Below are 15653 nucleotides of genomic sequence, written 5' to 3'. Positions count from 1 at the left end.
AAGTTGAGTATTTGATATATTCTCCTCAATGTTCGTGGAAATTCATATATTTCTTGTTGGAGTTTCTAAGATTAAGTTTCGGCTTTGTATAGTTAGCGGAATTCCACATTGTTTAGGAAATTTCTAGCTGTTCCGTGCTCCAAGTTTCTAGTTTTATTGAAATTCTTCATTTTGTAGTTCTCAAAAATCCAAAATACTCGAAGAATTGTATGTCTCTCTTCAATGAGTATTGGAGATTGAAACGTATGCCTAAATAGATCCCGGAATAACTCAATATTTAGGGAATTTGTTACAATTCTCTTCGCCTTCATCTGGTACTTGATGGAATTCTGACATTTTCGAGAAATTTCATGTCTTTCCTTTTAGTGTTTGGGTCTCATTGGTTCATTTGATGTCTTTACTCTTTCAGTTGAAGAAATAGAAATACTTCATTTGTTTGTTCTTGGAATATTAAAGGAATTTAATGTGTTTCCACCCTGGAGTTTGGAGATTGAACTTCTTTGTTTAATAGATCTGAGAATTTCAAAATTTTCGAGGAATTTCTGAACTTTTCTTCGGAAGTTTTGGTTATAAAAGCTCTTTATTTGATACAATCCAGTTTTTCTTTAAAAACGAGGATCTTATGATCTTTTTCTTCGAAGTTCTAGAAGAATTTTTGGGGTTTCTCTTACAACTTTCAGAGATTAGTTCAAAGATCTTTTAACTGCTCAATTTCCTTACTGATTCCGCAAAACTTTGAGTAATTTCTTTCAGTGTTTTTGCTAAGATCTTTAAGGCCAGTTTTTTTCTTTTCTTTTACTTCATATATATTATGATTTTATTATGATTTTTGTTGTTAGCTTGTTGTTGTTGGCAATAAGTAGTTTAAAGAAGAAAAAAACACATTGTTGCTGTTTTGTGGCACCAATATTAATGTTGTTATTGGTAGCAAAGTGCATTAAGATGAACATTTTCTAAAGCAGCTGTTTGCAATTCTTTAAATAAGATTTGCAATGTGTTTTTCGCTGTTATTTTTGAAAGACATAAAAATTGATGAAGTGCTGCTGAAGCAGCCACATACGCGAAATCATCAACGTTGTTGTCGTCATCAGCATCAGCATCATTTCAAAGTCATTTTTTTTTAAGACTAAAAGCCAACAGCAGCCTTTACAGCAACTATAACATCATTATTAACATTCACTCAGAGCATCATCAACATCATCATCACTATCATCATTATGATTATTATGTTTTAAGCAACATACAGTGTAACACGGTTTTCTTAAAGAAATCCTCTAACTCGAGTGCATAAGTTTTGGGCTGGTTGTCGTTCGTATTGTTTGGAATGATGATGTTTTTATACTTGTTGTTGCCTCCAAAGAGGCGTCACAAAGACCATGTTTAATAATGGTTTTTGCCTGCCTGCCTGTTTGCCTCGTTGTTGTGGCATGTTGTTAGTTTGATTATATATCTAGCTGTCTGTTCGCTTAAAGTCAATGCCACTTGTTGTTTTGGAATTCTTTCAATCCAGTTTCTTTTTTTCACTCTTTATAGAGCAACAAGAAAAATTGTTACTCTGCTTTTTATTGTTTGCAGTCAAACGTCAGCCAGTGTCCATGTCCATTCCTTATTAAATGTAAACTAAAGCTTAAAGCTTTTGAAAAGCGCCCTTGTGTGGTGTGACTCTGGTTTTTCTTTGGCATTCTCCGTTGAATTTTTTTTTACTCTGTTTGTCGTTGTTTTGTGTTCGCATCTTTCTTTCTCCTTTGTGGTCCTGTGTGTGTAACAATTTGAAACATCTGATAGTTTTGCCATGGAGTTTATTGTTAAGTTGGACAATTGACTGCTTGTTGCATTTAAATGTATTGAATATTTTTGGTCGTTTTTTGTATTTTTGTTATTGTAAAAACATGTTTAAAAAAGCGTTGATTATGATGCTTCAGCAGTATTCATTTAATTTAAATTTTTGCAGTTTTATAGTTTGTTTTTAAATGCCTTCTATACATGAACAGAAACAAATTTGTTTATGAAACCAAAGGAATATCGAACGACTGAAAGTATCGGTCTTAAAGTCTTCAAAAATCGCTAAATAAAACTTCCAAAAGAAAAAAAGCAAGACTTTCTTGGTTTTGTTCGAATTTTCGGAGCAACCAAACGATCTTGACAATCAAAGTAATCTTGATCTTTCTATAAAGAATTGATCTTGATTAGATCAAAAATTTTCTATAGGCAAGATCAACAGCTTTTCTGTAGATGGTTCATTATGTTGGCAAACTTCTTTTGACAAGATCAACATCTTTCCTATAAAGAAGTGATCCTGACAAGATCAAGAATTGTTCTGTAGAAAAGGGATCTTGACAAGATCAACTACTTCTCTATAGATTATTGATTTTGAAGATAAAGTACTTAATAAGATCAATAACTTTTCTATAGAAAAGTGATCTTGATAAGATCAACAACTTTTCTATAGAATATTGATCTTGATAAGATCAACAACTTTTCTAGAGTAATTTGATCTTCAAAAGGTCAAAAACTTTTCTATAGAAAGGTCAACTTGACAGGATCAACATAATTTCTGTAGAAAAGTCAACTTGACAAGATCAAGAACTTTTCTATATAAAAAGTGATCTTGACAAGATCATGAACTTTTTTATCAAAAAGTCAACTTGACAAAATCAACAACTTTTCTATATAAAAAGTCATCTTGACAAGATCGAGAACTTTTCCACAGAAAAGTCAACTTGACAAGATCAAAAACTTTTTTGTTGAAAAGTCAACTTGACAAGATCAAGAATATCAAATTGAGAAAATCAAGGACTTTTCTTTAGAAAAGACAACTTGACAAGATCAAGAACTTTTCTTTAGAAAAGTGATCTTCACAACATCAATAACTTTTCTACAGAAAAGTGATTTTCACAAGATCAATTACTTTTCTATAGAAAAGTGATCTTGTCAAAACTAAGAACTTTTCTATAAAAAAATCAACTTGACAAGATCAACAACTTTCTCATAGAAAACAAATCTCAACAAGATCAAGAACTTTTCTTAAGAAAACAGATCTTAACAAGATCAAGAACTTTTCTTAAGAAAACTGATCTTAACAAGATTAAGGACTTTTCTTAAGAAAACTGATCTTAACAAGATCAAGAACTTTTCTTATGAAAAGTGATCTCTACAGGATCAAGAACTTTTCTCTTAAACAATGATCTTGATAAGAAAAATAAATCTCAAGATCAAGCAAGAACTTTTCTATAGTAAAAGTGATTTTGACTAGATCTTCAACTGTTTTTAAGAAAACTGATCTCGACAAGATCAAGCCTTTCTCTATAGAAAATTGATCTTTACAAAATCAGCAACTTTTCTATAGAAAAGTGATGTTAACAAGATTATGATCAACAACAACGTTTCTATAAAAAATCATATTGATGTTTTGTATGGAAAAGTGCTCATGTATCTTTTTTATTCCTAAACTTAATATGCCACCATTTTGTGTTGCATTTTTTTTCTCCTTTTTATTGTGTGCAGTATAATTAAAAATTCCTTTTGTTTTTGTGGCAGTTTAAATTGATGGTATGTAGATTATGTCTTTTTTTTTGAAAATCCTAAGACCTGTTTTATTGGTTTCTTAATATAAATTTTAAACAAAATATTCACGTTCATAAATCATAATAATTTTAATATTTAAGGTTTTATGTTCATTTCTTTTGGTTACGTTAAAGGAATTTTCTTTGGTTTTTAGTACAAAATTTTTTTTGAATTTTTTAATTTAAAATTTTAGTTGGTCTTTGATTTGTTCAAGAAACGTCTGTTGCTCGTTAATATTGAAATCTTTTGAGGTTTTTCTAACCTTTAATTAGTTTTAAACATACTATTAGATGATTCATAACAAAATTCCTTAAGCTTTCATGTTTAAGTTCAATTATTACGTTTTTTTTTTTTTTCAAAAAAATTTTTTTTCAAAATATTATTAATAATGATCATCCTCTTTTTCTTGTTGTTCCTTTTCTTTTGAGTTTTTTTCTTAAGAAAAAATATTTTAAAATTATAATAATTTTTTTTTGGAATTCCTTTTTTAAATTCAACAATTTTATGCTGTTTTAAAATATCTTTTTGCGTTTTAAATTTTTTTCAAAAACAATGCCACTTTAAGAAATGTATAATAATGACTTTGAATTCCATTAAGTTTTCGGTTAAAGAATAAAAAAAAAAAAACAATTTTTTTATTGCCAATCAAATAGTGTTTAAAATGAAGCAAAACAAAGGAGGGTTTTTGAAAAGTCACACCAAAAGAACATCAATTTTTGGCAAGATCATCAATTGTCACAATCAGATTTGGGGTATACAAAGTCTTAAGCAACAATATTTTAGAATTTTATAGTAATTTTTAGAAAAGATCTTGATTTTCAAAAGATCACTTTACTATAGAAAAGCTTTTTATCTTGATAAGATCACTTTTCTACAGAAAAGTTATTGATCTTGTCAATATCACTTTTATAAAGAAAAGTTCTTGATCCTGTCAATATCACTTTTCTAAAGAAATATTCTTGATAAGATCACTTTTTTATAGAAAAGTTCTAGATCTTGGCAAGATCACTTTTCTTTAGAATAGTTCTTGATATTGGCAAGATCACTTTTCTTTAGAAAAGTTCTTGATCTTGTCAATACTAGTTTTGTATAGAAAACTTCTTAATATTGACAAGAACCTTTTTTAAAGAAAAGCTTTTGATCCTCACAAGATCACTTTTCCATAGAAACGATCTTGTCAATATCACTTCTTTATAGAAATGTTCTCGATCTTAACAGTATGACTATTCTAAAGAACAGTTCTTGATCTTGACAAGATCACTTTTCTATTGGAAAGTTTTTGATCTTGACAAAGTCACTTTTCTATAGAAAAGTTTTTGATCTTGTCAATATCACTTTTCTATAGAAAAGTTATTGATCTTGTTAAGTTGACTTCGCTATAGAAAAATGTTTGATCTTGTGAAGTTGACTTCGCTATAGAAAAGTTCTCTTTCTATAGCAATGTTCTTGATCTTGACAAGATCACTTTTCTATAGAAAAGTTCTCGATCTTGACAAGATCACTTTTCTATAGAAAAGTTTTTGATTATTTCAAGTTGACTTCGCTAAATAAACGTTCTTGATCTTGTAAAGTTGACTTTGCTATAGAAAAGTTTTTGATCTTGTGAAGTTAACTTCGCTATAGAAATGTTCTCGATCTTGACAAGATCACTTTTCTATAAAAAAGTTCTCGATCTTGACAAGATCACTTTCTAAAGAAAACTTTTTGATCTTTTCAATATCACTTTTCCGTAAAAAAGTTCTTGATCTTGTCAATATCACTTTTCAAAAGAAAAGTTTTTGGTCTTGTCAATATCACTTTTCTATAGAAAAGTTTTTGATCTTGACAAAAATGTTTTTGATCTTGACAAGATCACTTTTCTATAGAGAAATTGTTGATCCAGTCAAGGTTTTTCATAGTTTTCTACAGTTTTATTATCCTTTATAAAATCCTCTAACTTAAATTTTTTTCTTTATTATCGTTTAAAGATCATTTTATGATCTTTAAAATATCGTTAATAATGATCTGATTTTTTTATTTTTTTTATATGCTGGCAGGTTGCTGATATCTTAGCTATTCATGCAGCAAAATGTTGAAACAAAAAAAGACAAGAATTAAAATGATTTTCTGCTTTAGTTTTCCAATTGAAATGATGTTGCTGTATTGTGTTTCATTTTGTGAATTGTATGATCATACATCTTTAAGATCATACATTTAACTGACAGTCATTCAGTTATGCACGGACTGTTTATTTTTTTGTTGTATTCAATATACTTGAAGAAATCATCAAAAAAGTAAAGCAATGTCGTTCGTCAACTTTGATGATCGTGCCTTATAATCGGTCTGTTTGTTTTGATCGTTAAAAAGTGATCTTATGAAAATCAGAAACTTTTCTAATGAAAAGTGATATTGACAAGATCAGGAACTTTTCTCTTGGAAATTGATCATGTCAAGATCAAGAACTCTTCTGCAGAAAAGTGATCTTGTCATTATCAAGAACTTTTATAAGAAAAGTGATATTAACAAGATCAAGAACGTTTCTATAGCGAAGTCAACTTGACAAAATCAATAACTTTTCTATAGAAAAGAGATCTTGTTAAGACCAAAAACTTTTCTATAGAAAAGAGATCTTGTTAAGACCAAAAACTTTTCTATAGAAAAGAGATCTTGTTAAGATCAAAAACTTTTCTATAGAATAGTGATTTTGTCAAGATCAAGAACTTTTTTAAGGAACTGTAATCTTGTCAAGATCAAGAACTTTTCCATAAAAAAGTGATCTTGTCAAAATCAAGAACTTTTCTATAGAAAAGTGATCTTGTCAAGATCAAGAACTTTTCTATAGAAAAGTGATCTTGTCAAGATCAAGAACTTTTCTATAGAAAAGTGATCTTGTCAAGATCAAGAACTTTTCTATAGAAAAGTGATCTTGTCAAGATCAAGAACTTTTCTATAGAAAAGTGATCTTGTCAAGATCAAGAACTTTTCTATAGAAAAGTGATCTTGTCAAGATCAAGAACTTTTCTATAGAAAAGTGATCTTGTCAAGATCAAGAACTTTTCTATAGAAAAGTGATCTTGTCAAGATCAAGAACTTTTCTATAGAAAAGTGATCTTGTCAAGATCAAGAACTTTTCTATAGAAAAGTGATCTTGTCAAGATCAAGAACTTTTCTATAGAAAAGTGATCTTGTCAAGATCAAGAACTTTTCTATAGAAAAGTGATCTTGTCAAGATCAAGAACTTTTCTATAGAAAAGTGATCTTGTCAAGATCAAGAACTTTTCTATAGAAAAGTGATCTTGTCAAGATCAAGAACTTTTCTATAGAAAAGTGATCTTGTCAAGATCAAGAACTTTTCTATAGAAAAGTGATCTTGTCAAGATCAAGAACTTTTCTATAGAAAAGTGATCTTGTCAAGATCAAGAACTTTTCTATAGAAAAGTGATTTTGTCAAGATCAAGAACTTTTTTAAAGAACAGTAATCTTGACAAGATCAATAACTTTTCTATAGAAAAGTGATTTTGTCAAGATCAAGATCTTGTAAATAGAAAAGTGATCTTGTTAAGATCAAGAACTTTTCTATAGAAAAGTGATCTTGTCAAGATCAAGAACTTTTCTATAGAAAAGTGATCTTGTCAAGATCAAAAACTTTTCTATAGAAAAGAGATCTTGTCAAGATCAAAAACTTTTCTATAGAAAAGTGATCTTGTTAAGATCAAAAACTTTTCTATAGAAAAGTGATTTTGTCAAGATCAAGAACTTTTTTAATAATTTTTCTATATGAACTTTCAAGTTCGTCTTCATCTCTCTCATACAAATGTCTGTACAATTCAGTGTTCTTCAACTAGCTCCAGTTTAAATGGAATTTTCGTTTTCTTTTGTCTTGAAAGCCGCCTTTAAGTTTTGAAAAAAAAACTTAACATTTAATAGCCAGACCCAATCACAAAAACAACTGCACCAAAAGAAAAAATCTTTTAAAAAAGGAATAGTTTTAAAATATTCCAAATGTATTCAACTCATCATACGTTTGGTTTTTGCCACACAAAAGACCCCTTTAAGAGAGACACCACAAAAAAAAGAAAACAACAACTTGACAATCAGCATTTAAAGGTAAACTTAAATATCATACGCGTTAAAGTGCAGAAAAATGTTGAAAACATTATCTCTTAAGGTTCCTATACAACTCGAGAACCAACTGCCAGCTAAAGAATTTATATTTTTGTGCCTCAACTCACATAAACACAATTTAGATTAAAAATCAAATGTAATATTATGTTTTCAAAAGATGCGTATCTAGTCGATTCAGATAAAGAGTGAGAAAGAGAAAAAGAGGTAGAGAAGGAAACAAAAGACCAACTGTGCTATCTGAGCTGCATAATATAAAGATGATTACCAAGAAATCGCACCAATACCTCAACCATCATTTTCCACACTATTTTATTAGTATTTTTATTTCGCACAGTGCCTTAAAGTAATTAAATACCTTTAAATATCTTTAGGGAATTTATACTTAAATACATTTTTAACTTTCAAATGAAATCATACCTTTAGCTTGAAAAATGAAACTTCCTTAGGGGCCTCAATAAAACTTAAACTTTAGAGAAACAAAAAAAAATATAATGAAATAGTTTAGAAAACTTTAATGTCATTAAGCAGGAAGGAAAATTGAATGGTTGGTTGATTGGTTGAGGTAACAATAGTTTATACTAAAAACTGTTTAAATGCATATTTGTAGTTCAAAATGTGTTTTTAATGATGTGTCTCTTAGCAGGAATTTCTCTTATACATAATTGGCAGAAGTTTGATGATGAAAACGTGTCAGAAGAAAGATTATGCCTTCTGATTAGAGAAAGCTGTTCTTAACACTTGGAAATTATTTACTTTTCTATACTGCAACTTTAGAAAGGTTGTTGATCTTCTAGATATCACTTTTCTATAGAAAAGTTATTGATCTTCCAGAGATCTCTTTTCTTTAGAAAACTTCTTGATCTACACTATATACTAGACTATAGACTAGGCTATAGACTAGACTATAGACTTGACTATAGACTAGACTATAGACTAGATAATAGACTAGACTATAGACTAGACTATAGACTAGACAATAGACTAGACAATAGACTAGATTATAGACTAGACTATAGACTAGTCTATAGACTAGACTATAGACTAGACTATAGACTAGACTATAGACTAGACTATAGACTAGACTATAGACTAGACTATAGACTAGATTATAGACTAGACTATAGACTAGACTATAGACTAGACTATAGACTAGACTATAGACTAGACTATAGACTGGACTATAGACTAGACTATAGACTAGACTATAGACTAGACTATAGACTAGACTATAGACTAGACTATAGACTAGACTATAGACTAGACTATAGACTAGACTATAGACTATACTATAGACTAGACTAGACTATAGACTAGACTATAGACTAGACTATAGATTAGTCTATAGACTAGACTATAGACTAGACTATAGATTAGTCTATAGACTAGACTATAGACTAGACTATAGATTAGTCTATAGACTAGACTATAGACTAGACTATAGATTAGTCTATAGACTAGACTATAGACTAGACTATAGATTAGTCTATAGACTAGACTATAGACTAGAGTATAGACTAGACTATAGACTAGAGTATAGACTAGACTATAGACTAGACTATAGACTAGACCATAGACTAAACTATAGACTAGACTATAGACTAGACTATAGACTAGACTATAGACTAGACTATAGACGAGACTATAGACTAGACTGTAGACTGGATTACAGACTACACTACAAACTATAGAGTAGACTGTGGACTAATGTATAGACTGGATTGTAGACTAGACTATAGTCTAAAGCCTTTGAAACATACAAAGAGCATTTGGATTTAATAAATCTACAAAGCTATAGATTAGTCTATAGACTAGACTATAGACTAGACTATAGATTAGTCTATAGACTAGACTATAGACTAGACTATAGATTAGTCTATAGACTAGACTATAGACTAGAGTATAGACTAGACTATAGACTAGAGTATAGACTAGACTATAGACTAGACTATAGACTAGACCATAGACTAAACTATAGACTAGACTATAGACTAGACTATAGACTAGACTATAGACTAGACTATAGACGAGACTATAGACTAGACTGTAGACTGGATTACAGACTACACTACAAACTATAGAGTAGACTGTGGACTAATGTATAGACTGGATTGTAGACTAGACTATAGTCTAAAGCCTTTGAAACATACAAAGAGCATTTGGATTTAATAAATCTACAAAGAAAGAGTCTATAGAGTCTATAAGACTATACACTAGACTATAGATTAGTCTATATACTAGACTATAGACTAGAGTATAGACTAGACTATAGACTAGACTATAGACTAGACTATAGACTAGACTATAGACTAGACTATAGACTAGACTATAGACTAGACTATAGACTAGACTATAGACTAGACTATAGACTAGACTATAGACTAGACTATAGACTAGACTATAGACTAGACTATAGACTAGACTATAGACTAGACTATAGACTAGACTATAGACTAGACTATAGACTAGACTATAGACTAGACTATAGACTAGACTATAGACTAGACTATAGACTATACTATAGACTAAACTATAGACTAGACTGTAGACTGCATTACAGACTACACTACAAACTATAGAGTAGACTAATGTAAAGACTGGATTATAGACTAGACTATAGTCTAAAGCCTTTAAAACATACAAAGAGCTTTTGGATTTATTAAATCTACAAAGAATGAGTCATATGTTGCTTTCAGAGCTATGTTGGATACCAACAAAAAAACCAACAGAGTATGTTTACTACAAAACATTAATTTGAGTTTTTTTTTTTTTTGTTCTATAACTTTAAACATAACTTCATGTCGTTTATTTCTATAAAATAATTTTAGTTTTCTTGTCAAAAAAAAGTAGAATTTGCATATTCCAACACTCTGCATGTTAAAAAAAGCGAACATATCGAGGGTACGCATTTAAATTAAGCACGCGTAGCTAAAATGTCTACGGACAAAGATTCGTAACTCCAAAATAAAATAAAACAAAAAAAGGATCTACAAATGTAAATCATGCCACAGAGTGCATTGATTATTGTTCGAAATGCAACACAAATGAAGCAGATCTGTTTTTTGTGGATTTTTTTCTTCTTTTACATTTTTGCCTTAAAAGAAAAAGTTTTGCTTAAAGAAAAAGCACGCCTCATTTGTAAGCAATCAAGCATACAGGTTTGGGGTTGCGAAAAAAAAACAACTTTTATAAAGATTTTTAGTTTAGAGGCAAAAGTTTTTGTTTCTTTCTCTATGGAGTTTTCAAAATGTACTGACGTGTGTAGGACGACGTGTGTAGTTAATTAAGATTTCATGAGTATGAAATTTCAGGCATTTTAATTTGAAAGCTTAAATAAGTGATTTAATTTAGTAGTTGAAGAATATTAATGTAAAAACTTCAAGACTTAAAAAAGTTTGACAAACATGGAATTAAACATCTGTATATTATTTTATTTCAATAGTCTATAGATCTAGTCTATAGTGTAGTCTATAGCCTAGTCAATAGTTTAGTTTATAGTCCAGTCTATAGTTTAGTTTACAGTTTTATCTATAGTCAAGTCTATAGCCTAGTCTATGGCCTGGTGTATAGTCTAGTCTATAGTGAAGTCTATAGTCTAGTTTATAGTCTAGTCTATCGTCTAGTATATAATCTAGTTTATAGTCCAGTCTATAGTCTAGTCTATGGTATAGTCTATAGTCTAGTCCATAGTCTAGTCTATAGTCTAGTCTGTTGTTTAGTCTATAGTCTAGTCTATAGTCTAGTCTATAGTCTAGTCTATAGTCTAGTCTATAGTCTAGTCTATAGTTTAGTCTATAGTCTAGTCTATAGTCTAGTCTATAGTCTAGTCTATAGTCTTGTCTATAGTCTTGTCTATAGTCTAGTCTATAGTCTAGTCTATAGTCTAGTCTATAGTCTAGTCTATAGTCTAGTCTATAGTCTAGTCTATAGTCTAGTCTATAGTCTAGTCTATAGTCTAGTCTGTAGTCTATTCAAATATATAGTCTAAAGTTTTGTCTTTTGTCAAAAGTCTAGTCTATAGTCTTGTCTATAGTCTAGTGTATAGCCTAATCTATAGTCTAGTCAATAGTCTAGTCTATGGTCTAGTTTATAGTCTAGTCTATAGTCTAGTCTACAGTCTGATCTATAGTCTAGTCTATAATCTAGTCTGTTCTATAGTTTAGTCTATAGTCTATTAGAGAGTCCAGTCTATAGACTAGTCTATAGTGTAGTCTAAAGTCTGATCTAAGGTCTAATCTATAGTCCAATCCTAATTTTGATTTTTATACTAGTTTTATATGTTCTTATTGTGTTACAAGGAATTTATCTTTCAAAAAGTCGAATTCCCCCTCCTCCCCCTTTCAACAATTGATGCTTAATCATTTTCTTATCCAAACATTAACTAAAAAAGAAACCATCTACATTATTTATGATCTAGTTCTAGTAAAAAGCCAACAGGTTGTTATTTTTTATTAACAAATAGAAACTCAAACTCTAAACTCTTTCAGAAGAGGAGCAAAAAAACTACAAACGAATGACCAAACTACGAAAAAAAGCATAACTTTTAGTGGACACATGCTGTGCCACCGAATGTTGGAAAAAATTCCTTTATTTAAGACGATCAACTGTGTGTGTGTGTGTGGTAACTATACTTTGGCACAAAAAGATTTTAGAAGTTTTTTTGGTTTAAATTTTATTTATTTACAATCAAACTGAAATAAATATAATGTTGTGGAGCATTTTTTTTGCGCTGTTATTTATTGATGTTAAAAAATAAATAAAATTTAAACCACGAAAAAGAAACCACTTGAATAACAAGAAAGACAGACACAAATAGTTTTGTAAACTAGAAATTTAACGATCGTCAATATCATCTGTATGTTATCCTTGATAAATCTAGTAATAAATTTTCTTTAACAGCAAAAAAATAAATTCAAAACTATTTTTATGATACAGGATTTTCAAGCGCAAAACTTGCAAAGAAATCAAACAAGTTAAATAAATGGGGAGGGATGGAGGTTTGAAAAGCTTGTTGGCTAAGAGCGACTTGAAAGCGGTACTATTTTCCATTTTTTTCTTTAACATTCTTTAATGTATTTATGTTCGATTGTATTACCGATGTGAATAGGGTTTGACGCTAGTTTGAGCTGCTGAAACTAACATCAAACTAGTTCAAACTGAAAAAATTTCGCATCAAACGTCTTTAAACCTGTAAAATTTTTCTTTTTTTTGTCAAAATGAATATGGTTTGAGGTCAAACTAACATCAAACTAGTTCAAACTTGAAAAATTCTCGTTTTCTAAACTTTTTGTTTGACGAATTTGATGGTAGTTTGACAGAAAACTAGCATCAAACACCTTCAATCCTTTAACATCCTTGACTCCTTTTTCTGTCGAAGTGAATCTGGTTTGCAGCTAATTTGAGGACATACTAACATCAAACTAGTTCAAACTGGAAAAAATTTTCGTTTACTGAACTTTTTTTTTCGTTTGACGAATTTGATTGTAGTTTGACAGCAAACAAGCATCAAACACCTTTAAACCTGTAATATCCTTGCTACTTGACTCCTTTTTCTGTCGAAGTAAATCTGGTTTGCAGCTAATTTGAGGTCAAACTAACATCAAACTAGTTCAAACTGGAAAAAATTTCGCTTTCTGAACTTTTTGTTTGACGAATTTGATAGTAGTTTGACAGCAAACTAGTGTCAAACACCTTCAAACCTTTAAAATCCTTGCTTCTTGACTCCTTTTCCTGTCGAAGTGAATCTGGTTTGCAGCTAATTTGAGGTCAAACTAGCATCAAACACATACAAATCAGAAAATTGTTCGCTTTATGTCTGTCTAATTTGTTTGTAGTTTAATGGCATTCTGATATCATGTTAACATCAAACGTTTGAAGACCTGTAAACTTCCTGCTTCTTGTCGTTCTATTGGTCAAAGTGCATATGGTTTGAAGCTATTTAAAGGTCAAACTAGCATCAAACGAGTACAAACCAGAAAATTTTTAGTTTTCTGACTCCTTATCGGTCTCAAACGTCTTCAAACTTGAAAAATTCTTGCTCCTTGGTTTATTCTTTGTCAAAGTGAATATGGTTTGCAGCTAGTTTGAGGGCAAACTAGCATCAAAAAGTTAACAAGAAATTTTTCGCTTTCTGGCTCCTTATCGGCCTGATTTAATGGTAGTTTGATGGCAGTATGATATCAATTAAGTATTAAAATTCTTCAAACCTCATTATTGTTCCTTGACTTCTTTTTTGTCAAACTGAATGTGGTTTGCAGCAAGTTTGAGGTCAAACTATCATCAAACAAGATCAAACCAGAAACATTTTCTCCTTCTAACTCCTTATCGATCTAATTTAATGGTAGTTTGATGGCAGTCTACTATCAATAAAGCATCAAACATCTTCAAACCTATAAAACAGTTCCTTCTCGTCTTCTTTTTTCTGTGATGTTTTTTTTCACAATTTTTTCCTATATAACGACAACTAGTGTTTCGTATTTGATTTATGATTTATATATAGAATTTGTAGCATTTAAAATATGCGATCCTTTTGCCACAAAACCAGCTCTAGTTTCTTGTTTTTTTTTTTTACATTAAACCTACATTGACAGATGTTGCTTTTAGTTTTTTTGTGTTCACTTTTTTTTACAATAAATTAAATCACCAATAAAACATTATAATGAAATTCCATTTTTTTATTTTTGATCTCATTGCAGACACCAACCAACAAAAAATCAGTTTTAAAAAAATCTTTAAATTCAACCAAACAGACAAAAAAATATCTACAAACATGTTGTCATTGACATTGTTGAGAAACACCTGCTCATCATCATTATCATCATCGTCGTCTTCGCGATCAGTATTACCAACAGCAGCATCAACAGCATCATCATCATTTTGCTGCTCTTCATCATCATGTTCTTTTTTTAAATCTGTGATTTTTATACTTGTTATATTAACAAGTGCCCGCGGTCTGCAGTCCTCAATATTGGGTGTTTATTTTGAACGTTCACCCGAATCGGCTGTTGCTCCCAAGGGTGATGAGGTAGTATTTGAATGTGAGGTCAACTTGGCTCCCGATCGTTTAGAGTGGAAATTTCGTCATTCTAGTAATCGTTCTGGGGATGGAAGTAAATATAAATATCTATCACAGGAGGTAAGTTGCAACGATGTTTATATCTTTCTGATTATTTCTTTTTTTTTCTTATGTTTCGATCTCTTGATTATAGTTTTATCTATAATCTTGACTATAGATCAGTTTGCAGTCTTATAGATCTGTATTTAGTCTTGACTATAGATCCGACTATAGTCTTGGCTATAAATCTGTTCATATATTGGTTATAAATCAGTTTATAGTCTTAGCTATAGATCAGTTCATATTCTGGATTATATCGACTATACACCAGTCTAAAGTGTCGGCTACAGATAAGTCTATAGTCTTGGCTAAAGATAAGTCCGTAGTATTGGTTATAGATCTTTCCATAATCTTGACTATAGGTCTGTGTATTGAGTAAATGTTGCCTACAGATAAGTATATAGTCATGGATATAGATCAGTGTATAGTCTTGTCTATAGATCAGTCCATTTTTTGGGTTACAGATCAGTATATTGACTATGCACCAGTCTATAGTCTGGGCTATAGATCAGTCATTTATATTTGCCATAGATCTGTCCATAGTATTGGCAATGTATCAGTCTTGTCAATAGATCACTGATCTTTGACAAAATATAGTATTGGCTATAGATCAGTGTATAGTCTTGACTGTAGATAAGTGTATAGTCTTAGGTATAGATCAGTCTGTAGTCTTGATTAAGAATCAGTATGTAGCCTTGAAAATAAATCAATCTACAGGATTGACTATAGATTAGTCGGTAGTCTTGAATATAGACCAGTCTATCTATATAACTATTTATCTATCTATCTATCTATCTATCTATCTATCTATCTATCTATCTATCTATCTATCTATCTATCTATCTATCTATCTATCTATCTATCTATCTATCTA

At 30.2% G+C, this 15653-nt stretch overlaps 1 protein-coding gene across 3 annotated transcripts in view; it reads left to right on the top strand.

Moving 5' to 3' along the window:
* Positions 1-15653, top strand: part of LOC111677148 (interference hedgehog) — a 51686-nt gene that overhangs the window by 18708 nt on the left and 17325 nt on the right. For all 3 annotated transcript variants that reach the window (XM_046946026.1, XM_046946025.1, XM_046946027.1), the window contains exon 2: positions 14361-14800. In XM_046946026.1, coding sequence (XP_046801982.1) covers positions 14435-14800 — 366 coding nt within the window. In that variant the 5' untranslated portion in view covers positions 14361-14434. The remainder of the gene's footprint in view (positions 1-14360; positions 14801-15653) is intronic.

Source organism: Lucilia cuprina, chromosome 3 (assembly GCF_022045245.1).
Source record: "Lucilia cuprina isolate Lc7/37 chromosome 3, ASM2204524v1, whole genome shotgun sequence".
Classification (NCBI taxonomy): Eukaryota; Metazoa; Arthropoda; class Insecta; order Diptera; family Calliphoridae; genus Lucilia; species Lucilia cuprina.
Note: the sequence above shows the minus strand (reverse complement) of the source record. Positions and strands in the feature narration are given on the sequence as shown.